The 24,946-nt window shown below is 43.3% G+C and overlaps 1 protein-coding gene and 1 pseudogene across 1 annotated transcript in view; both read left to right on the top strand.

Annotated features, from left to right (window-relative positions):
- Positions 1 to 24,946, top strand: part of LMLN (leishmanolysin like peptidase) — a 57,590-nt gene that overhangs the window by 11,522 nt on the left and 21,122 nt on the right. Inside the window, exons 2-9 of the mRNA XM_060262514.1 lie at positions 2,550 to 2,647; positions 3,574 to 3,604; positions 4,234 to 4,316; positions 4,967 to 5,084; positions 8,788 to 8,966; positions 23,594 to 23,699; positions 23,871 to 23,965; positions 24,225 to 24,342. Coding sequence (XP_060118497.1) covers positions 2,550 to 2,647; positions 3,574 to 3,604; positions 4,234 to 4,316; positions 4,967 to 5,084; positions 8,788 to 8,966; positions 23,594 to 23,699; positions 23,871 to 23,965; positions 24,225 to 24,342 — 828 coding nt within the window. The remainder of the gene's footprint in view (positions 1 to 2,549; positions 2,648 to 3,573; positions 3,605 to 4,233; positions 4,317 to 4,966; positions 5,085 to 8,787; positions 8,967 to 23,593; positions 23,700 to 23,870; positions 23,966 to 24,224; positions 24,343 to 24,946) is intronic.
- LOC132588894 (heterogeneous nuclear ribonucleoprotein A3-like) lies at positions 16,771 to 17,428 on the top strand (annotated as a pseudogene).

The raw sequence follows: 24,946 nt of genomic DNA, 5'->3' as shown, positions 1-24,946 counted from the left end.
GTCTGTCTTTGCTTTAATAATGTGTTGAGTAACAGAGGCTTTTGGAAAATTTAGTTGCGTATTTGGTACATCATGGATTATATTTGCCCCTTAAAAAAAAATCCTGCAGTTGTGTCGTGTAACACGAAGGCTGATGATGGCATTGCTTGTAAAGCTAGCCTGCTGTGCTGATGTATGTTTTGACTACAAGTATCAGGCTGGATGAAAAGGTAAAAATTAGTTGTGTATATATGGTTCATTCAGAGAGTGCTCCGAACAGCTGTCCTAAAAAGAAGTTCCTTACCTGACAGGATGTGATTTTAATTTAGGTTTCCCAATCCCCAGGTCCCAGTGGGGGGTCCCCTGTCAAGCATCGATATTTCAAAATAATCAAGCTTTTGTGTTAGATCAAAGACTCATTTTATTGGAACTCTTTGACTTGCTCCAAGGACCGAAACCTTGGAAGTAATACAGGTTGTTACTTTGCGTAGCATCTTAACGGTTACTTCAAAGGCAGGGTTATAGATAACTTCAAAAGAATAACATAAGGATGTAAATTGCATTGAAGGTTCAAAGGCTATAAGCAACTATCTCTTTGGTCACTACGGAATGGCAACATCTCCTGTTCTCATACATTCTCAACATGCTGATAAGACCTTTTGGTGAGAACCTGTGGGAGAGGCTTTTTACATTGCTATTACAAGGTTACTGACACATCCTAAGTCTGTGAGATTTATTATGCAAGGGAATTCACTATTGAAAGAAAGGAAAAGAAGGGGTGAAGGGTAGATGCGAGAAATATAGGCAATGCAACATTCAGAAATAGCATGCTTGACATCCCCCAGTTTTGCAGACTCCTTCCCACCCCATGTCAGCTGGCCAGCAGGGGAAAGCCCTGTCCCAACAACCACCATGTGCCTTTTCACTTTGGAAGGCTAGAAGCAGCTTGGAAACTGTTTGCTTTTTAGAAGGTTTGTGTGCCTTTAAATCTGTAGGAGCCAGGCTGCATAGGGATGGGGTAAGCCAGCCGAACAACATGTCTGCTCCCAGGGAACTGCTAGAAAGGAAGGGAAACCAGCACAACAGAGGACTTGTTTTACATTCCTTTCAAAAGTCGTTTGCACAATAAAATAGAGAGTAAAGCGTAAACCTTTGTGTTAATCTGGAGAACTTGGTATATACAGCAGATGGTTACTGTTGTGTATGCGGACCAAAGTGAAGACTATTATGGGTGTTCCTTCCCGGCTCATTGGAGCCTTAAGGACTGAGCTGGGGGACTCAGGAATAACAGGCAGCAGGCTCCAAATACCTTTTGCCCTGCTCCAATCATGGGCCCCTCGCTGGTTTGAATGATCCAATGGCGTGCTAGCGTGGGAACCTTCAAGTGAATATAAGTTGTCCCCATTGGCCCTGCTACTCAGTCTTAGAGTGCAGCCCTGTACTATGCTGTACAGAATAAAAGAGCTATGATGCACCTCGCCTCTTCCTTGTGTTGAACCCACTATATTATAGTTGCATTCAACAACTCTGTGAGTAAATTGCTCCACTATTTTGACTGTGTGTGTGAGAGAGGGAGAAAGGCAGAGAGATGCTAGCTAGCTGCTGTGGGGTGATGAAATTATATGAAGACTATTCAGGGGAACTGCACTGCTGTATATACCAAAAGCACTGGAAGTGGTAATAGTTGCCAGTTTCTAAAACAGCCCAGAATTGTATGGATTCTAGACTTGTGTCTAATGCTAGTAATAAGGTATGGGTTGTATTTGGGTTGGTGGTGAATTCTTTTGTCCTGTCTGATGTTAAAGAGTATTTACATGCCTTGCTTTACTTTACTTTGTAAACAGATAACATTGAAATAAAAACATAGTTTAGCTATTTTCTTTTTCATTTAATCAGGAATTAATGGGAACAACGCCTGCCAAAATGAGACAGAACAATTAAACCTAACATTTCAGGAGCAGAAAATGTGTAAATGGACAGTTTCTTCTGTTGTCCATCTGTCTGTCTACTTTTCATGGGCAGCAGAAAACGTGGGGTGTGGTGCAGCTGGTATAGATAAAGATCTGAGCTCTCAGTATGATGTATACAATTTGTGGACATTCATGGCTGGGAGGGGTAGCGGTATCATACCTATTGGCTCTGCCAATCACCCTAATGTTAGCACAGAGCAAACATGTATACAAATTGCATATTGTATGACCACCCTTGTCACATGTACAGCTAGTATGCATGTAGACTGTATATTAACACTAAAATAGGAGGCAGAGTCAGGCCTAATAGGTGCAATCCCATTTACTTCTGAGTATACAGGCTTAGGATAGGCACTGAAATGTTTAATTTGGTAGGTTTACCTGGGGGCAAGTTGCATGAAAACTTGTGGATTTTGCTTTCAAATCAGGCAGCAGTTGTATAGCCCTTTCCATGCATGTAAACCCCATTGAACTCGATAGGAGTTAGCCAGATAGACAAGATAGGGCTGCAGGCAATTCAGCATGTTAAATGGAGAAATAAGGTATCCTATACGCTACATCAGTAGTTTGTCGAATTAAATATACTTTTTCTTTATCAAGGTTATCTACAAAGTTTATCTCAAGCAAAATCATGTTATGAAGAGAAGTACTGATGGACAACTGAGAATTAAGACTGAATATGATGAAAGTGTTGAGGAGTGAGTATAATGGCAGTCTTCCAAAATTCGTGTTCTGAGTGGATGTTAACCATAGAGTCACAGAGTTGGAAGGGGCCATACGGGCCATCTAGGGTAACTCCCTACTCAATGCAGGATCAGCCAACCTAGACCCGAGCACTCCGACAAGTATTGTCTAGCTGCTGCATAAAGGCTGTCAGGGGGAGGGAGCTGATTCCACTGTTGAACTTAATGTAAAAAAAAGTTTTTTTCTAATATCCAGTGGCAGGGCAGACTTCTCTCACTTCTCTTCTTTCTACCTTCTCCTCTAACCAGGTAGGGTTGCCAATCCCTAGTTGGGGGTAGGGGATCCCCCAGTTTGGAGGCCTTCAAGGTTATCAGAAATGAAGGGGGGGGAGTCTGCTGGGCATTCCATTATACCCTGTGGAGATCAGCTCCCATAGGGTGTAATAGAAAATTGATCCATGGCTATCTGGAGGTGGGGGGGGCCCTGTTTTTTTGAGGTATCAGCACCAGATTTTCAGCATAGCATCTGGTGCTTCTCAACCCCCCCCCCCCCCCAGTTTCAAAAAGATTGGAGTGGGGGTCCAATTCTGTGAGCCCCAAAAGAAAGTGCCCCTATCCTCCTAATATTTCCAAAAAAAGGGAAAGCATGTAAAAGGTGCATGGTCCCTTTAAATGTGGTGGCTAGCACTCCGTTTGGAGTTTAATTGTGCTTGTTATAACCTTGCTCTAGGCTCCACTCCCAAAGTTCCCAGATATTTTTTGAGTTTGTCCTGGCAACCGTATAAGCAGGTAGTCTGGGAAGCACCAGAAAAATGGACCAGGGTGTTAAGGAGAGGTCCAAAGAAATTTCATTGTGTTGCTGGCGTAAAAGAAGGGAGTGGTAAAAAATTGAGATGGTGATAAAACATTCTTGCCTACAACTGCTTTCTTTGTTCTCATAGACTTCTTCCTGGGAAAAGGCACCTTATAAAGGTATGTTGGCCTTTCTTCTTGCATGTGTGTTGAGTATTGCTGAGTTGAATTCTAGATGAACTGCAGCAGTCCAAAGAAAAACGTGATGAGGTCCATTGTTGCAGGCGGGTCTTTCAGCATTCAAGGCATTGGCTTCCCTGGCTCATCAGGATCTTCTTTTGAAACATGATGGTGTGTTGCAAATGTAACATTCTGCAATCTCTAAACTATACTTAAAATATATAATAGGCTGGGAATAGACTGTAAGTTTGCAGGCCTTTGTTGCCTTTTTGCATCCTTTGAGGCCAAATTTCTGTCAGTCATATCCAGAGTTCAATGTTGACATCTGCACCAACACTGAACATTTTTAACACTAGCCCTGGTGAGAGTTGAACATTTAAGTGAGTTTAAACATCCTTGCTAAGAGATTATCTTAATTTGGGTCAATTTTGTGTAGATGTTTGGTGTTCACACGGTGCTGTTTTATGTTCTGATGATGTGATGTAGCATGAATCACTTTAATCAAACAGGTTTAACGCTCACAGTCCAAAGCTGTAAAACATTCTTCACAAATGTCCTAAATCTGGTGATTTACCTGGTTCAGAATCTGGCATCATTTTGCTTGATGCAAACATTTTTTCTTTTTCTAGCATAAGCTTTTTCCACAAGCTGTTTCTTATTTGGAGAAGACATTTCAAGTTCGGAAACCTACTGGTATTATCTTACTGAGCAGGTATAAATGCTATTTGGTGGTTCATAATGAGGTTTTTTTTTAGATCTATCTTTAGAAGAGAGCCAGTTTGGTGTAGTGGTTAAGTGTGCAGACTCTTATCTGGGAGAACCGGGTTTGATTCCCCACTCCTCCACTTGCACCTGCTAGAATGGCCTTGGGTCAGCCATAGCTCTCGCAGGAGTTGTCCTTGAAAGGGCAGCTGCTGTGAGAGCCGTCTCAGCCCCACCCACCTCACAGGGTGTCTGTTGTGGGGGAGGGAGATAAAGGAGATTGTGAGCGGCTCTGAGACTCTTGAGTGGAGAGCAGAATATAAATCCAATGTCGTCGTCTTCTTCTCTTCTACAATTGTAGTTCACGGACAGATCAGTCTTCCGCACATCTCAGTATAAGCATTCCACCATCCTGAAATGTAAATTTGCCAATAATAATTCGTGGTGTTTAGCAGCAGAGGTCCCGGATGAGCGGGGATGGTTTTCATGAGCCCCATAAGGATGGCTGCAGCAGGAATATCAGAAAACTAGGGAGAAATCCTCAGCACCTCGCTTATTTGCTCTACTACCGAAATACTCGTTATCATTTAGCCTTCTGTTGTTGTATGGAATTATTCTGTGTTTCCTCGGTAAATAACTGTCATTCTGATTTGCCTGAAGACAGTGTGTAACAAATCAATACATAAGGAAGAAAGATGACCCATACAGATACTGCCGTGGAGCCTGTGCCGAATTTACAAGGTGTGGTCCAGTCATAGTTCCTGAAAAGCATCTGCAGGTATTTCAGTCAACCACTGTTCATTTGTAGTAGTAGAACAGCATTAGCATTCCTAGCTCTGTGTCTTATGAGAGTGAGGAATCAAAAGGATGGAAAAGGAAAGTGCAGAGCCTTCAAACTTGGCAGTTTAGTGACATTCATGCCCTCTTCTGGTGAGCCTTAGCTGGTATAAAGTAATCGCTATTACTTTTCTGGTCTTTAGCGTCAGATTGCTTGAGTTTCTGGGGTGAGTTGAAAGAAGATCACTATGTCAGCTCTCCTACACCAAATTTTTAGTATGGCAGTAGTGCAGTTTCAACAAGGATAGATCCTTCAGATGTTATCTGCATGAATAAGATGCATAATATACTTTTGAGTAGTGTTCCTTTAAAGTTGTGCCAGCCAGAGGTGGTGCACAAATTCCCCACCCCGCGCACAGATCCACAGACTGAGTGCACAGCGGTACGGAAACTCTCCCCCCCCCCCTTCCCAGGCTGCTGCAGCCTGTCCTGCCAGCTCCATCATGCAAGAGACACAAAGCCAACCTCCCCCCCCCCACTGGTCGAGGTCTCCTCCACCAGGAGAGAGAGCAGCCAGCCATTTAAAGTGATCAGCTGACTGGTCGGTCTGCTGATCCACTGTTTGCTTTAAAGGGCTGGAAGCCATTTCAGGGCTCCCTTTCACTTCCTCCCTCTGTTCCCAAATGGAAGGAGCCAAAAGGAGCACTTTAATGGCTGCTTGCCCTTTAAAGTGAGCAGCTAACAGGTATACCCGCTTCACTTCTTGCCTTAAATGGTGGAAAGCCACTTCAGGGCTCCTTGCTGCTTCTCCCTGCTTGTCAGTGAGGGGAAGTGAAATGGAGTGCTCTAATGGCTGCCTGCCCTTTAAGACAAACAACTGACAGGTGGACCTGCTGCTCTGTTCACCTTAAAAGGCGAGAAGCCATTTCAGGGCTCTTGTCAACCTTCCTTCCTTCTCTCCCTTCCCCCTTCCTCATCTCATTACCCCTTCCTTCTTTCCCTTCCTCATCTATTTGCTTTCTTTCCACCTTTCACTTCCTCCTTCCCTCCCCCCATCTTTCTTTCTTTCTTTCTTTCTTTCTTTCTTTCTTTCTTTCTTTCTTTCTTTCTTTCTTTCTTTCTTTCTTTCTTTCTTTCTTTCTTTCTTTCTTTCTTTCTTTCTTTCTTTCTTTCTTTCTTTCTCTCTTTCTCTCTTTCTCTCTTTCTCTCTTTCTCTCTTTCTCTCTTTCTCTCTTTCTCTCTTTCTCTTTCTTTCTCTTCTCTCTCTCTCTTTCTCTCTTTCTCTCTTTCTCCTTCTTTCTCTCTCTTCTCCTCTTTCTCTCTCTCTCTCTCTCTCTCTCTCTTTCTTTCTTTCTTTCTTTCTTTCTTTCTTTCTTTCTTTCTTTCTTTCTTTCTTTCTTTCTTTCTTTCTTTCTTTCTCTCTCTCTCTCTCTTTCTTTTCTTTCTTTCTTTCTTTCTTTCTTCTCTTTCTTTCTTTCTCTCTTTCTCTCTCTCTTTCTCTCTTTCTCTCTTTCTTTCTCTCTCTCTCTTCCTCCCTCCCTCCCCCTTCTTCCCCCGATATATTTTCTTTCTCTCTTTCTTTGTCTTTCTCTTGCTCTTTCTTTCTACCTCTTTCATGCTTTTTCCCTACCTTGCCAAGAAAAAAATTCAGCAAATACCTCTAGTAGTTCAGTTTATTATGATCAAAGATCAGATTAAAAAGGAAATAAATAAGATGTTGTGCAGGCATCTCAAGGCTGCTTTTATTCTTGTCTGATGTGTGTGCTCTCTCTCTCTCTCTCTCTGTAGCAATGTATAATTGCACAGTGAAAAAGGAAATATTTACTATAATGGAGTGAAAACCTTACAAATGAAAAGTGCTTTATGTCTTTACATCTTTTTGTTTCTGAACTTTTATCAATTGCATTTTTTTTCTGCTTTTCCTCCAAGAAGCTTTAGATCAGGGGAGTTGAACTCATTTGTTACAAGGGACGGATCTGACAAAATGAGACCTTGTCGGGCTGGGCCATGTGTGTACCTATTTAAGATCAGGTAGCAGACGTATAAACTTTATAAAGGACACAAACACAATTAAAGATTTTTTTTTAAAAAAAACTCTTAAAATAAAATATGCTTAAAATATTAGCACTCATTGGTGTTAAAGGTGCTTTCTTTGTATTTCTCCCATGGGATCCAGGGAACTGGGCAAAGGAGCTCTGTCACTTTCCTTCCTTCCCCAGGTGACCAAGAGAGGGAGGAGCCTCAGCCAGTAGAAGGAAGAGAGGCTTGGCTCAGTAGCTCTGTTGTGCAATTGAGAGAGCATGGCAAAGCAAGCTCTGCCCCCCCCCTTCCTCCCCAAGGAAGGAACTTCAACCAATGGAGAAAATAGAAGTTTTGCTCAGTAGTTCCTGTGTGATTGAACAAGCTTTGCAAAGCAAGCTGTTATGCAGAAGGAAGCAAGAGGGAGGGAAAATGAAGTGGTTCACAGCCAGTTGTTTGGGGGCCTGATAGGAGCCCTCTGGGGGCCTGATTTGACCCCTGGGCTGCATGTTTGACACCCCTGTTTTAGATGGTTTACATGATTCTTTCCTCCATTTTTATCCTTATAAAACTGTAAATCGGGGTGTCAAACTTATTTGTTATGAGGGCCGGATCTGACATAAATGAGAGCTTGTCAGGCTGGGCCATGTGTGGACCTATTTAAGATTACGTAGCGGAGATATAAACTTTTTAAAGGACGGAGACAAATATGATTAAAGATATATTTTTTAAAAAACATGCTTAAAACGTTAGCACTTGTTGGTCTTAAAGGTGCTTTCTTTGTATGTTTCCCATGGGATCCAGGAAACTGGGCAAAGGAAGCTCTGGCTCTTTCCTTCCTTCTCCAGAGTACCAGGATGGGGAGGAGCCTCAACCAATAGAGAAAATTGAGGTTTTGCTCTGTAGCTTCTGTGCGATTGAGCAAGTCTTTAAAAGCAAGCTGAGATGCAGAAGGAAGCAAGAGAGAAGGAGAAGGAAGAAGACAAGAGCCAGTTGTTTGGGGGCCTGATAGGAGCTCTTCTGAGACGTGATTCGGCCCCCAGGCTACATGTTTGACACCCCTACTGTAAAGAATGTTCGGCTGAGAAAGTAGCTAGATTTGAGTCCACTAGTGCCTCTGTGAGTTTGTAAACTGAAAACGTTTTTTTAAAGATGTAAACTCACAACTAACAGGTTGGCTCATGAATTTTTTTTTTGCACACAACACTTCACAGCTTAGATAGAGGGAACATTACTTCTGAGGTATCTAATTTTCAAAGTTGTACCTTAGATAAATGTTTTCAGAGTTTGAAGACCTTTTAATATATGAGTTGAGACTCATAGGAGTGCATAGGAGAACCTTTCTAAAGAAAGGGAGGTGAATATTGGGCATGCACTATGTTATTTCCTGTTTAAATGTCTCTCCCACCGAATCCATACAGTTTGAACTGTTTAAGGAGCTATTCATGGATTCTGGCGGGTGTGTCTTTGAAATTAAAAAAAAAAAATCATGTGCACATAAACTTTTAAACTTTGGCTATTGGTGGAGCTAATGTCGGATCTTGGTACTAAACAGTTCTGCAATCTAAAAAAGGATGTTAGTTTTAAAGAATAATATATTTCCACATTGAAAGTTAAGTTACTAAATGGTTTCTGTTTCAGATTTGCTCTGACTAATACATCTCTCCTAAATGCTTATGCTTTAGCAATGTAGGGTATGTCATGAAAATGAGTGGCTTTGTGGTCCTACTGGTTTGCCAGACCAAGAAGGGGTTCGAGATGCTGACTTCATACTATATGTTAGTGCTCTGACTACTGAAAGATGTGGCCAAGAAAATATTATTGCTTATGCAGCGTACTGCCAATTGGAAGCAAATATGGACAGGTAATTTTTACTTGAAATTAAAGTGAGTTAGAAATGTAGAGCTGGAAGGGCCTTCAAGGGTCATCTAGTCCAACCCCTTCCACAATGCAGGAAATTTACAACATCCTCTTCCCCCAAACTCCAGTGACCCTTGCTCCATGCCCAGAGAAAGGCAAAAAAGAACCCTCCAGGATCCCTTCTGGGGCAACAGAAAAGAACTTTGCTCCATCCTGTATATGACAGCCCTTCAAGTACATGAAAATGACTATCATACCACCTCTCAGTTGCCTCTTTTCCAGGCTAAACATACTCAACTCTTCCAACTTTTCCATATAGAACTTAGTCTCCAGACCCCTCACTATCTTCATTGTCGTCCTTTGGACACATTCCAGCTTGTTAATGTTCTTCTTAAACTGCAGTGCCCAAAACTGAACACAGTATTCCAAGTGGGTCTAACCCAGGGATGTCGAACTCATTCGTTACGAGAGCTGGATTTGACACAAATGAAATTTTGTGGGGTTTTGCTATGTGTTTCTTAAAATGTAATGTCAGGTAGCAGAGATAAAAATTTTATAAACACAATTAAATAATAATTAAAATGAATTTTTATAAACACAGTTAAAGACATTATTTTAAAATAGAAACATGCTTAAAACTCTTGTGCTATTTTGTTTAAAATGCAAAGGTGGGGGAATAGTAGGATTTGATAATGCAGTTTTTTAAAATGAAGCACAAGGATCACAGCAGATAGGGTGGCCATAATATCTGCAGGCCAGCCAGGGACACCTTGAGGGGGAAAGGAATGTGTGTGCGCGCGCGCTCCGCGCGCGCACCGCCAGGAACAGGAAGTGACGTCACTTCCGGTGACATCATGCCACCGCCGGAAACAGGAAGTGGCATCACTTCCTGTGACATCATTCCCCCTGCCACCTGCCGGAAACCGGAAGTGACATCACTTCCTGTGACATCATCCCCCCCCGCGCCACCTGCCGGAAACAGGAAGTGACATCACTTCCTGTGACATCATTTCCCCCAAATGCCACTGCCGGAAACAGGAAGTGACTTCACAGCACTTCCTGTGACGTCCCCAAAAATCCCCCAAATATCACCGCCGGAAACACCAAGATTATTTATAGAGAGGGAAAGGGGGAAATAAAGTTAAATAAAACTCTTTTTTTACTTTTTTCAAAGTGAGAAGACTAGAGAGAACGGGTTCCACGCTGAGAAGCCAGTCAGATTCCAGTGAGATTCCAGCGAGACTGTGCTGCATAATGCAGCCTATTTATTTTGTCCTGTTTGCTCTGTTGGCTCTATCTGCGCCACCTTCATCACTTTCGGGGTGTGGATCCCCCAGTGGGGTGGTCTCCCGACTCCCTCCGCCAGCTGTTTCTGATAGCCCTGCGCCCCCTCTTTCATTTGATATGTGTCCCGTGCGGGTGCCACCCTCCCGCCGGGAGATGCCGCAAAATGAGCCCCCTTGAGGCTTATGGCGGCAGGGCTCGGGGGAAGCGAGCTAGACTGCTGTTCTTTTGAGGGGTTATAGAGTGTTTCGAGCCCGTCCCTGTGGCATCGGTCCCATCGTTGTGGGACCCAGGGGGCCGGCGCAGCGGCCCGCCGAAGCAGCCTGTCACTAATAACACAGGTCGAGATGCAGGACAGGAACCCGGAAGTGACCGACCAGTTCTCAGGTCCATTCAGCAGAGACAAGCTGGTTTAAAGCTTCAACCTGGTTTAAAGCCTTTATTTTCTAGAAACTTCAACTGGCCATAAATACTGCAAAAATGAAACTGCTTTAGCTGCACTTCATTTAAATACATTGCAGCACAGACAGAGTTGCAAGGAAACACACAGAATGGATTTTCAAATAAAGGTCTCTGGGCTCAGATAGTCCAGTCTATCTGGGTGCAGAAAATTTAATGGAAAATCCATTCTGCATTTTCTTTGTAACTTTGCAAGCCCAGAAGATATTCTAGCTGAAGCAGGCAAAGACAAGGCAGAAGGAGATGGGAATGTCGGCAGCCTTGGAACGTCAAAGGGTGAGGACAAGAAGAGGAGGAAAGGGGGAGAAAATTGCTGTGGGTCTGATCGAAGTCCTGGGCAGGTCGTGTGTGGCCTGTGGGCCAGGAGTTTCACAGCTCTGGTCTAACCAGAGCAAAGTGATATAATTACTTCATATGTTCTGATCACTATACTTCTGTTAATGCAGCCCAAAATTGCATTTGCCTTTGTAGCTACCACATCACACTGCTGACTCGTTATCAGTGTATGGTCTTGATGTTCACTGTATTGGTAAATAATGTCTAATGACTGGAAATATTAATATGACTTTATCAGCTTATCCAGCCAGTTTGCTATCTGCTTCTAGCACAGAGTCATCGTTTTGAGCAGCATGCACCACTATCAACAGCAGCTTATTTGTTCAGATTTAATTACATGTTTGTTCATATTCTGCCATCCCCACAAGCAGGCTCAGGGTGGATCACTACACAAACAGAGTCTACAGCCAGCGCCAGAGTTCCTGGTGCCTTAGGCCCCACCCTTGCCCCCGCCAGATGCAGGAAAGCAGCCTGTGCACCAGGAACAGGGCAGCAGCCTGTGCACTTCTTGGAGTCCACCAAAGATTGCACATGCTGCCCTGATGCTCTTGGCTTCTTGGGTCTTGTAAGGGAAGATGGGCTTGGAGGAGAGCACTTGCCAACATGCTGTCCCACCACTCTCAGCCTCCTGGGTCTGCATAGACCCAGGAAGCCGAGAGTGGTGGGTTGGGGGGAGGGGATGCCCAGTGGTGTCCCTGTGGGCCAGGTGGTGCCCTGGTTGGCTGCCCACCTGGCCTATTCCTATGTGCCGGCTCTGCAATTTATAATAGATAAAATTGTTAAAACAGTAGATTAAAACAGGTAGCACATTACATCTATTTCAGCCTTTATTTTTATTACTTCAGCCGGCACTATCCATAACGGTTTTCTCTCATCCCCATATTTCTTGTACTTCATCCAAGTATTTAACAAATTATTTCTTATATAATGGTGAGAGAAAAAAACGTCCATCTTCTTTTTTCCATAGTACAAATACGCATGCCAGCCAAATTTATTTCCGTTACCTTACAACACTAAGAGTTTTTTGTTTAACAGCGTTATCCATTCTTTTATCCACACCAAACAAACTGCTTCCTGATATAATTTTAAATTCGGTAGTTGAAATCCACCTCTCTCTTTTGCATCTGTCAAAACTTTCATTTTAATCCTTGGTTTCTTCCCAGCCCACACAAATTCTGAAATTTTCCTTCGCCATTTATCAAATTGTTTACTTTCTTTCACAATGGAAATAGTTTGAAACAAATACATTATTCTTGGTAGAATATTCACTTTAATTGCAGCAATTCTACCCAGCAATGACAAATTAAGTTTGTTCCATTTTAACATATCTTCATCCATTTTACGCCATAGCTTCTCATAATTGTTTTTGAATAGATCAGTATTCTTCATTGTTATCTCCACACCCAAATATTTTACTTTGGAGGTAACTTCACAGCCCATTAGTCTCTGTAATTCTTGTTGCTTGTTTAATTGCATATTTTTGCATAGAAATTTTGATTTTTCTTTATTAATACAAAGTCCCGCCAACTCCCCATATTCTTGTATTTTAGCTAACAACAAAGGTGAAACTTGTATGGGGTTTTCATTTATAAATATTATATCATCTGCAAATGCTCTATATTTGTAATTTATTTATTTTTAATCCTTCTATTTCTTTGTCTTCTTGAATCTGCATCAATAATATTTCAAGAGTCATTATAAACAACAATGGGGAAAGCGGACAGCCTTGTCTTGTACCTTTGCTAATTATCATATCTTCTGTAAGGTCTGCGTTTATACATAGCCTTGCACGTTGTTCAGTGTATATTGCTTGTATCATTCTAATAAAGCTTTCTCCCAACTCCATCTTCTCCATTACTGCAAACATAAAGTCCCAGTTTAAATTGTCAGATGCTTTCTCTGCATCCGCAAAGAATAATGCTATTTCCTTTTCTGGATGTCTTTCATAATATTCTACAATATTTACAACAGTTCTGATATTGGCTCTTATTTGCCTTTTGGGAAGAAACTCTGCTCGATCCTCCTTTATGAAATTTATCAAATGCTTAAACCGTTCTGCCAAGATTCTTGTATATATTTCATAGTCATTATTTAATAATGAAATTGGTCTATAATTTTTTACATTCGTGACATCTCTATCTTCCTTTGGTATCAACGAAATAACAGCTTCCTTCAATTTTCCCTTTTATTCTTACCATGTTCATCAACTTCTGCAATTTCGGTGTTACCTCACCTTTAAAGGTTTTTAAATATTTAGCTGTATATCCATCTGGCCCAGGTGCCTTTCCAATTTTCATTGCATTAATTGCAGCCTCAATTTCAATTTTTTCAATTGGATCATTTAAAACTTTTCGCATATTTTCTGTTAAGGGTTCTATTTTTATCTTTTGTAAATACTCATCTATCTTTTCTTTCTTTATTTTAACACCTTTAAACAACTTGGCATAATACTTAAAAATTCTCTTTTTATTCTCTCTTGACTAACCACCTCTCTTTCATCTACCACAATTTTATTAATAATTTTATTTTCTCTGTTTTTCTTCAGTCGCCAAGCCAAATACTTTCCAGGTTTATTTGCTCCCTCAAAAGACTTCTGCTGCAGTCTTTTCAAATTCCATTCCAATTCTTTATTTAACAAATGTCTCATTTGCGTTTATAGTATTGTAATTTCCCTTATAATTTTCTTTTTCTCTGGCCTTTTTCTCAACTCCCCTTCTTTTTTCTTTATTTCATTCTGAATGTCCAACAGCTGTTTTTCTTTTGCTCTCTTATCTTTATTATTCAGAGTAATCAATAATCCTCTCATTACTGCTTTATAGCCGTCCCAGACCATCTGAAATTCCATATCCTCTTTATCATTCACTTGAAAGAAAGCTTTAGTTTCATTTTCTAGGTATGTCACTATTTCTTTATTCTGTAGTAAATCTTCATTCAATCTCCATCTTCTCAACTTCTTGGACAATTTTGTAATCCACATTATTGGGTTATGATCAGCCCCAATTTTGGGTAAAATCTCTATTTTCCTTGTTATAAGACTTAAATCTTTAGTGCCCCACAACATGTCAATTCTGGAAAAAGTTTTATGTCTTGCTGAAAAAAAGGTATAATCCCACACCTCAGGGTTAAATTTCCTCCATATATCCTCCAAATTTTCTTGTTTGACCAGTTCAAAAAAAGACTTTGGCAATTTTTCTTCTTTGTATTATTCCCCCCCCCCCAGACCTATCCAGAGAGTTCTTATTTGTTCCATTAAAATCTCCCATTATCAAAACTTGGTCATATGTCAGTTCATCAAATTGTTGTGTAATGTCTTTTTTAAAAGCATCCTTTGCACCATTAGGTGCATACAATCCCAATAACAATGTTTTCTTTGCATTTAATATTATTTCTACTGCTACAAATCTTCCATCTTTATCTTTAAACACTAATTTTGGCTCCAGTTCTTGTTTGATATAAAAAAATCACTCCCCTTTTCTTCTGTTCAGCCAATGAAAAAATTCTAACCCCAATTGTTTATTCCATTAAAATTTGTAATCCTTTTGTTTAATATGCACTTCTTGTAAACAAACTATGTTACAATTTTGTTTTTTAATCCAATGAAACATTGCCCTTCTTTTTTGTGGTGAATTTAGTCCATTTACATTCCAAAACAATAATCTGTAATCCATCATGGTGCAAATTCTTTATGTTCTTCATAAAAACTACGCCGTTCCTGTGCATTTGTGATTGTGATTCTTTTCCCCTGAAGTTCAAAACTCAAACCTTCAGGTATTATCCACCTAAACCTCATTCCATTGTCCTGTAATTTACTGTCAGTTTTTTATATGTTCTTCTGTCATTTATCACTTGCCTTGGCAACTCCTTCATGATTCTTACTCTGCTGCTGCCCACTATCAATGTCTTTTCAAAGTTTTTACTAATGATCTTTCCCACCATTTCTTTTGTCATGCATCTTATAACAACATCTCTTGGTAGATTATTTTTCTTGGCATAAAGTGAGTTCACTCTATACATATAGTAATACATGTTTTTAGTCCCTTCAGGATCTTCCTCTAAAAATCTGCAATTATTTTTATTATATATTCTTTTAGGTCACTGTCTTCCTTTTCAGGTACTCCTCTCAGACGTATCTGAGTCTCCATCCATTTGCAATCATGGATTGTCACTTTTTCTTGCATTTTCAACAAGATGGAATCATATACTTTCATTCTGCCTTCTACCTCCTGCACTTTCTTAGATGTTTCCTCTGTTTCCTTTCTGAGATCTTCCATATCTTTTTTAATCTCTTCAATAATTTCTTTTTTGGATTCATTTATCATATCTCATACCTTTCATTCTGGCCTCCATTGCTTCTAATTGGTCCTGCATTTTTTCCAATGAAGTAGCCCTTGTATGGGGTTGCTTGTGTTCTGACATTTAAAAAACAGCGAAAATTTGGACCTCACCAATTTCAAATTCAACTATCAAATTCAAAAGAATAGGACTTGCCCTTTATAAGAAGCCTATTTTTGCCGTCCTCAGAGCTAACAAAGCCAAGATATTTTTTTTAAGTTTTTAAATCTTTCAAAATGGTGGTCACGACTTTTTGCTGCTCCTTACATTTTTTTCCCTTTTAAAAAACGCCTAAAGTCCACACAAATAATATATCCAATAGTACTTATCTTCTTGTCCTCTTCTCAATTAATTCCAACAATTTTTAATGTCCCGAACACTTTAAAAACCTTGAGTAGGTTTTCCATCTGCTACTTCCTGCTTTACTTGCCACGAAGTCTCATTCACATTGGTAAGGAGATCTCACGATACTTGATGTACTTCCTGTGTTGTTTGAATATACTGCAGGTCTGTGACAATGGTGCTCTTTTTTCAAAACTGCAAGTAGACCAAACAATAAATTCCTTTCCACTTTTTAGCATTGTCCTTTATATTTACAAAGTCCAAATTTCACCTCTTCCTCCCTTCTTCTTCCAAACTTTCTAAATTTTCATTTCCCACCTTTGAAATTTACTCCATTAAACTGTAAATAGTCCCGGAGTGAAAGATAGTAATCTGTACCTTCTCTTCCAATTATCCAAGTTCCCACCAGTCTTGTGTAGCTTTAGATGTTTAGCAATGTCCAAGAAGATTAGGATTCTGTCGAGCTTATGTCAAATAAATGACTCTGAAAACTTCTGCAGATGATGAAAATGCAACTCTTCCTGGAGACTCCTCAAAGGAGCCCCCCCCCCCCCCCCGAGACTCCCTTTTAGCCAAGGTAAATCTCCTCAAAGTTTCCTGTGCATATCTTGGACTAATCTCTGACTGAGAAAAGTAGGCAGTAGGCATTTATTTGCCTTCCACTACCCTGAACAGAAGTTCCAGCCTGCTCCCGTTATGAGAAGCAGCTCAGCTCAACATTTTCCTCCCCCGGAAGTCCCAACACTGCTTCCCTTTTGACCTCTGTCCATGGTTCTCTTGTGGACCTAAAGTATTTCCTCCCAGATGAAGAAAGGAAAGTGCTGCACAACAATTAAGCTGAAGGAGTTACCCTCCCAATGGCCAGGATACCCATCCAGTATGAAGGCTGGACTGGAACATGGAAAGTTACTGTGTATGAAAATACACCAGTGGCTAAATTTATAGGGGAGGATTTAGCTGAACAGGTGCTTTGATGGCAGGAAAGAGAGACAGGCAAGCTAGCAAAAGGAGCAACAGAGCCTGAACACTCTTCTAAAGTCATCTGCAAGGAAAAGATGAAGAGAAGATCTTCACAGGGACAGGGTTCTAAGGAACCAGAACAGATGAGAAAACTGTTTGTTGGTGGCTTGAGTTTGAGACTACTGATGACAGTTTGAGGGAACACTTTGAAACCTGGAGCACACTCACTGTCTTTGTGGTAGTGAGAGATCCACAGACAAAACATTCCCATGGGTTTGGGTTTGTGACCTAACCCAAAGAGGCAAAAGAGGAAGAGGCAAATGCTGCACTGGCAGCTGTACCACATAAGATGAGCGGTCGGGTGGTGGGACTAAAGAAAGTTCCTAGGGAAGATTCTGTGAAACCTGATGCCCACTTAACTGAGAAAAAATATTTGTATGGGGAACTGAAGATCTGGAAGGATGTAATCTAAGGAACTATTTTGGGAAAATTTGCCTGGTTACATTCATAAATGTAATGGAAGATAGGCAGAGTGGAAAGAAAAGAGGGTTTCCTTTTGTGGGGTTTAATGCTTGTGATACACTTAATAAGATTGCTTTTCAGAGGTACCACACCATAAATGGACACCACTGTGAAGTGAAACCTGTGCTTTCTAGACAAAAAAATGCAAGTTGCTGCTGGTCAGAAAAATCTGTAGAGCTGGTGACCAGAACATGCTTTATTGTATCTGTTCTGCTCTACTGCTTATGGTAATATTTCTGTCCATCACTTCATAGTTAAAAAAGACAGTTAACCAAGTGTGATTGCAGTACCTGTGGTATGTAGACTGCATCGATGGGGATCTAGATTGTCAGACCCCATGATTTAGTCTAGCTGGGGGGCGTCATAATCTTGGGCCTAGTGAGGCCTGCAGGCCCCAGGGAAGCCTGCCTAGAAGTTACTGGGAAAAGCCTACATTTTTCAGGATCCTTTCTGTTCCCCTGACTGGGTGGCAAGGTTTTAGAGGGAAACTGGCCCAGAGAGGGGTGGAACCTAGGAGAAGAACGTAAAAGGGCCAAATCCAGGCAGGGTGTGTTCTTTTCCTGGAAGGCTGAGCTGGAGGCAGGCTGTAGGCTAGAGAGCTTGCAGCAGGGGAAAGATCCCTTACCCAAGAGGGTAAGTGTTGGTATTAGAGTAGGGACCGTATAGCTAAACGTGTCAGGGCTTTTGTTTATTTGCACCAATCTTTAATTTTTAATTTAATTTTTCAATTTATACCCTGCCCTATCCCACGTGGATTCTGGGTGGCTTACAATATTAAGAAACCTTACAAAACATCAAACAAACTACATCCAAACTAGGTAACCTCATAATTACAGAATTGAGAAAAACCATGATCCACGTCATTGGCAACAAGTCACAGACCACATATAGGCAGGTAATGTTCAGCATAACATAAGCCTAAGGTGCTGTGGGGAGCAATGATTTCAGGGGACACCCGCTGGATCAATTAAAAGCCTGGCAGAAGAGCTCTGTCTTACAGGCCCTGTGAAACTTAGATAAGTCCCGCAGGGCCCGGCTCTCTAGTGAGAGCTCATTCCACCAGGTAGGGGCCTGGACTGAAAAGACCCTGGCCCTTGTTGAAGCCAATAGGGCATCCTTAGGCCCAGGAATCATGAGAAGATGTTGTGCAGCTGATCTCAGAACCCCAGGGGGTTTCATATATGTATATATCTTTCACCTTTTTTACTCACTTATTATTTGAGCACTGTAAATAAACTGTTGTTATACTTCTTGGGTCCTCACATATCCTTGGTCACAATTAAAAGCTATTTATTAAGGGTGGTTGGGTGGTCTGGGCCCACCCATGCAGGCCCTTACCAAAGTGGTGGCAGCCAGTAGAGGCGCCGCTAGGACCGGCTGTGTGACAGCACTGCTCTCAAGAAAGGTGGCCTTTTTGGTGCCAGCCACTTCTGCCAGGGTGGGCGGGTGAGTAAGCTGGTGGCCCTAAGGATAGATGTCCCCTTTTTTGAAGGTGTTCATTGAAATGGTGGTACCTCATCCCAGCTTGGACTTCCTCCCTAAGGTAGTTTCCAGATTTCACCTGGTTCAGGAGATTGTCCTACCAGTTTTCTTTCCATCTCCTGGGTCTGAGGCTGAGAAAGCCCTACTTAGGCTAGATATTAGGAGGGCTCTTCTATACTGTGTTGATAGAACAAAGTCATTCCATAGGGAAAGGGCACTTTTCGTGTGCTACTGGGGCCCTAAGTGGAGGAAGGCTGCCTTGTCCCAGTCTTTGTTCTGGTGGGTAGTTCCCACTATATGCTCCAGCTAAGAGGGGACTGGGAAAACTTTTCCTCTGGAAGTGACCGTATGTGCCACTCAGATACAAGGCTCCTTGGCTGCATTCCACAGAAGGGTCCTCCTGGTGGACATCTGCAAGGTTGTGACCTGGTCTGTAGAGGATACATTTGTGAAGCATTACGCCCTGGACCTACATGGCAGAAGGGATGTAATGTGGGAAAAACAGTCCTTCAAACTGTTTCAGTGAGAGCTTCACCCCACATCTTCTAGTGAATAGCTGGCTAATGGTCCCAGCGTGGGGCTGCACGAAAGGCAAAAGGTGAAAACAGGGTGGCATTTACCTGTAGCTGTAGCTGTAACTGTGCAGACACACATTCCTTTCCTTCCGCCATGTTGTGAGCTCTCACATGATCCCTTCTGTTGTGTGGGAGATCATGGTAGCCTCTCAGGAACTGAGGGAAGGAGCACCTGCTGCTATCCAAGCACATCACTCTGGAAGGGGCTGGGGTGTCCCCGTTAGGAGCTTTATACCATAAAAATGTTCTGTGGTCAGCCTGTACAGGCACAGTCTCAGTGTGTGTCTGCACAGAAGACACAGATGAACAACTGTTGTAGGTAAGTACAATAATAATAATAATAATATTTTATTTTTATATCCCGCCCTCCCCGCTAGGCGGGCTCAGGGCGGCTAACAGACACGGGAGTCCCATGATTCACATTAAACAATAATAGACATGGGAGTCCCGTGATTCATAAAACATAACAATTTAAACATTAATTACAATAAATTATTTAAAATACATAAAAACATATAAACATATAAGATATAAAAATAGGTGCTAAAATGATGTATTTAAGATGGCTAAGTGTCTATTCATTCATTAATCAGGTTCTGTCTTAGTTACCACATGGTGACTCAAATGCTAACTGAAAAAGAAATGTTTTGCAAGCCCTGCGGAATTGGTTCAGGTCCCGCAGGGCTCGCACCATCTCTGGGAGATCATTCCACCAGCGAGGGGCTATCACCGAGAAGGCCTGCTCCCTAGTGGCCTTCAACCTAACTTCTCTTGGCCCAGGGATTGTTAATAAGTTCTGAGAACCAGACCTCAGTGCTCTCCGGGGTACATATGGGGAGAGGCGGTCCTTTAGGTAGGCAGGTCCTCGGCCATATAGGGCTTTAAAGGTAATAACCAGCACCTTATAGCGAACACGGTAGACAACCGGCAGCCAGTGCAGATTGCGCAGCCCAGGCCGTGCAGGCTCCCACCGTGGTAGTCCCTCCAGCAGCCTGGCCGCCGCGTTCTGGACTACCTGGAGTCTCCGTGTTCGGTACAAGGGCAGCCCCATGTAGAGGGCATTGCAGTAGTCTAACCTCGAAGTGACCGTTGCGTGGATCACAGTTGCCAGGTCGGCGCGTTCCAGGAAGGGGGCCAACTGCCTCGCCCTCTTGAGATAGAAGAAGGCGGATCTAGCAGTGGCAGCTACTTGGGCCTCCATTGATAGGGAGGACTCCAGTAGCACCCCCAGGCTCTTGACTTTGCGCACCGGTACCAGTGGCACACCGTCAAAGGCCGGTAAAGTAGTCTCCCCTCCCGGTCCGCCACGGCCCACGCAAAGGACCTCAGTCTTCGCCGGATTCAACTTCAGCCCGCTCAGCCTGAGCCAGTCAGCCACGGCTTGTAGTGCCCGGTCCAAATTTGCTGGGACATCACCAGCCCGGCCGTCCATCAATAGATAGAGCTGGGTGTCATCTGCATATTGATGGCAACCCAGCCCATACCTCCGTGCAATCTGGGCAAGGGGGCGCATAAAGATGTTAAACAGCATCGGGGAGAGGACTGCCCCCTGAGGCACTCCGCAATGGAGTGGATACCTCTGAGACAGTTCCCCCCCGATTGCCACCCTTTGTCCCCGACCCTCAAGAAAGGAGGAGAGCCACTGTAAGGCTAGCCCCCGAATTCCTGCGTCGGCGAGGCGGCGGGTCAGCAGCCGGTGGTCAACCATATCGAACGCCGCCGATAGGTCTAACAACAGCAGTACTGCCGAGCCGCCTCGATCCAGTTGCCGTCGGAGGTCATCCATGAGGGCGACCAGGACTGTTTCTGTCCCATGGCCCGGGCGAAAGCCGGACTGGCATGGGTCTAGGACGGAAGCGTCCTCCAGAAATTCCTGTAACTGCACCGCCACGGCCCTCTCGATAATTTTGCCTAAAAAGGGCAAGTTTGAGACCGGCCGGTAATGTGCCAATTCGGCCGGGTCTGATGACGGTTTTTTCAGGAGAGGGCGGACCAGTGCCTCTTTCAGAGGTGTTGGAAAAACACCTTCTGAAAGGGATCGATTTATAATATCCCATATAGGATATCTTAGTTCCTCCTGGCAGGCCTTAATTAGCCAGGAGGGGCAAGGGTCCAGATCGCAAGTCGTGGAACGTGCAGTGGCAAGAATTCTGTCGACTTCCTCCAAGCTGAGCGGGTCGAAGCAATCCAGAGTTGAATCAGAAGACACGCATTGGGCTTCGAGTCCACTTACTGCCTCCAAATTGGCGGGGCAGTCCTGGCGGAGCGATTGGACCTTATCCGCAAAGAATTTCGCAAAGGCCTCGCAGCCAATTTCCAATTCCTTAGCTTTAGAATTGCCCTGAGGCAATGTAGTCAGATTCCGAATTATTCTAAATAATTGGGCTGGGCGCGAATTTGCGGATGCAATCCTAGCCGCAAAGTATGTTTTCTTTGCGGCCTTGATTGCCATCTCATAGGACTTCATAAACTTCCTATAAGATGTTCTAGTCGCCTCGTCACGAGTGCGTCGCCATTGCCTCTCTAGCCGTCTAAGGCCTTGTTTCAGCTGGCGTAATTCCGGGGTATACCACGGAGCCAGCTTAATCCGAGGTCGCAGAGGGCGCCGAGGTGCGATCTCCTCGATGGCCCTAGAGAGCCGGCTATTCCAGGTCTCAATCAGGCCATCAAGGGAGCCGCCAGAGGGCCAGGAGTCCCGCAGAGCCATCTGGAACCGTTCTGGGTCCATTTGACTCTGCGGGCGAGCCATAATCGGCTCCTCGCCTAAACAGGTTCGGGGGGGCATATTCACACGGGCCTTGAGGGCGAAGTGATCCGACCATGGCACAACCTCTGTGGTTATATCGCTCACTACAATCCCGGCCGCAAAGATCAGGTCTAACATGTGTCCGGCCTGGTGGGTGGGGGTCGCAACGAATTGAGAGAGTCCCAGTGTCGCCATGGAAGACACTAGGTCCGTCGCCTGACTGGAGGACGGGTCATCGGCATGGACGTTGAAGTCACCCAGGATTATCAGCCTTGGGTGCTCCAGCGCCCAGCCTGTCGCCGCCTCAAGCAGGGACGGTAAGGCGTTGGCCGGTGCGTTAGGCGTACGGTACACCAGCCAAATCGCCAACCCCTCTTCATCCCCCCACGCCAGCCCGGCACATTCAATGCCCTCAATCTTTGGGGCCGGGAGCGCCCTAAAGGAGTAAGCCTCCCGTGCAAATAATGCCACTCCTCCCCCCCGCCCGCTAGTCCGCGATTGGTGGAAGACCGAGTAACCTGGGGGAGCTGTTTGCGAGAGGGCCACTGTATCACCCTCCCGGATCCAGGTCTCGGTCACGCAAGCCAGGTCCATATTCTGCTCGAGCATGAACTCTCGGAGAGTTGAGGTCTTATTATTGATGGACCTGGCGTTGCATAACACCAATGACGGAGGCGGGTTACTCCTGGTCCTGCTACCTGTCACCCTTGGGATGGGCCGCAGACTGGAGGGGGGCCGAGCACCGACTTGTCTCTGTCCTCCTCCCTTATAATATCTGCTCCCACCGCCATACCTCCCCCTCCCCAGGAGCACCGGAATCCCTGAGCCAGCCATTCCTCGCTGGCAGCAGCTGCAATGAAACTACTATCAGGCTGGCGTCTAATTACACACCCTCCTCACTCCGTCTAACTAAACCCTAATTCCAATTAACCCAAAAACCCCCTCCAATTCCTTATATGTATTTGATAAAAATTAATTCCAATAGCAATTAATTTACCCCTCCCTATTTCCCATCAATTTGCTAATAATATTTATATAATCTAATTCAAATATATAATAATAATCAATCACTGAGTTAATTAGTAATAAATTAATTTTAACTACTAAGTTCCGGAGTGGGTTGGCAATTCTTAAAGTGCGGCGTGCGTGCAGTTTGGGCGTTCCTTATGGATTAGCAGCCACCGATGGGTATGCAGATTACAGTCAACAGTCGGCCAGTCAGTACAGAGTAAAGTAAAATAAAGTAAAGTGCGGAGTGCAGGGTCCAGGGCCAAATGTCGGTGGTTGTGCCCAGTCATGTAAATGCGCCAGATAGTTCTGAGAAGTTGCAGGCTCCGGGTGCAAAAAAGGTCTCGCGGTTGGGGCTTATTCGTTGTATCTCGCGCAGGCTGGTGAGCCCGTGGTGGGTGGAAGCCCCCCTCGTACTCCCCGCCGCGCCATAAAGCCCCTCCTGTGTTGCCTGTAGGGACAACCAGTTCATACGCACAACCTTGTTTTCTGCATAAATCTTTTTTAGTCAAGCACAAATCTAAGCGTTGTGAGAACTGAATGCACCAATATGACATGTGTTTGGTTTTCTTTGTCCTTTCCTAGACCAATTGCAGGCTATGCCAATCTCTGTCCAAATATGATTTCAACCCAGCCACAAGAGTTTGTTGGGATGCTGTCTACAGTAAAACATGAAATCATTCATGCATTGGTAAGAACTGATACTTGAAGCATCATTTTAAACTATTCGTGAAATCTTGAAATATATGTGTGTCCAGGTTAGCCGACTTTGCTTTTCAAGTAGTTTTCTCCATACACCTGCATTTTGTGCCTTCTGAATATTAGTCCTTGTAATATGCATGTATTTTGGCTTGCCTTAAAGGGTTTTTCTGCTGGGCTATTTGCTTTTTATCACGATAATGATGGAAATCCTTTGACTGCCAGATATGCAGAGGGAGTGCCCGCCTTCAATGAAAGGTATGCACTGAAATCTGTGTAAGCTTTCTTGATGTGGGGATATTTACAAATATTTCTTCTAACAAAATTTTAATATTGTATGACTCAGATTACTTGTTCGCTTTGCTGATGCTTCTCTTCTGTGTGCTTTGAGTGCCAGGGTGTTACAAACAACACAGTCTTTATAGAAGTTTTTAAAAAATCATAATCCTTGCCAGCAGTCAATTTTTTTTGGAACCTCCATGACAGCCATGTTATATTAAATCTCTCTTCTTTATAGCCTTGGATTGTATCAGTGGAGCAATAAAGTTGTGCGTAACACAGTAAGATTATGGGATGTACGGGGCAATAAGATTCTACGGCATAATGTATTTCTTCTGATAACTCCTAAAGTAGTTGTAAGTATAACTTGGCTTCTTTATAGAAATTTAGCTATATTCTTCAGATGACACGTTCAATATCTTCACTAGGGAAAGCTGTCTTAACATTTTGAGGAATGGGTGTTACTTAGTATCTGTTTCAGAGAAACAGCTTGTGGTTGAGATTATCCAAGTAATGTGGGATAGCTAAATTAGGCCGATCTAGTTAACTGAATAACAATTAAGAACAGCATAAAGCTTCAGGGTAGAGTTCTGTATGGTGAATTATATATATATTACTAGGAGTAAGGCCCATTGTGAAGAAAAATACAACGAACTCTAGAAGGAGGCTCTGGGTGAGTGCCCGCCATCCTTGCTGTCTTTCCACCCACCCAAGTGAAGACATTGACTCCCCCCCACCTCAAGGGGAGCTGATCTCTGCCATCTAGAGAGCAATTGTAAATCTGAGTGATCTCCAGTGGTTCCCCAGGAGGAGATGGCATTGTACCTCTCTGAGGTCCTTGTCCCTCCTCAAACCCCACCCTCTCCAGGCCTCACTCCTTAAATCTCCAGGAATTTCCTAACCTGGAGTTGGAAATCTATCTCCTTCCCTTTATCTGTCCCTTCAAGCTTTCACTGCCTT

The sequence above is a fragment of the Heteronotia binoei genome, chromosome 21, assembly GCF_032191835.1.
Source record: "Heteronotia binoei isolate CCM8104 ecotype False Entrance Well chromosome 21, APGP_CSIRO_Hbin_v1, whole genome shotgun sequence".
Lineage (NCBI taxonomy): Eukaryota > Metazoa > Chordata > Lepidosauria > Squamata > Gekkonidae > Heteronotia > Heteronotia binoei.
Note: the sequence above shows the minus strand (reverse complement) of the source record. Positions and strands in the feature narration are given on the sequence as shown.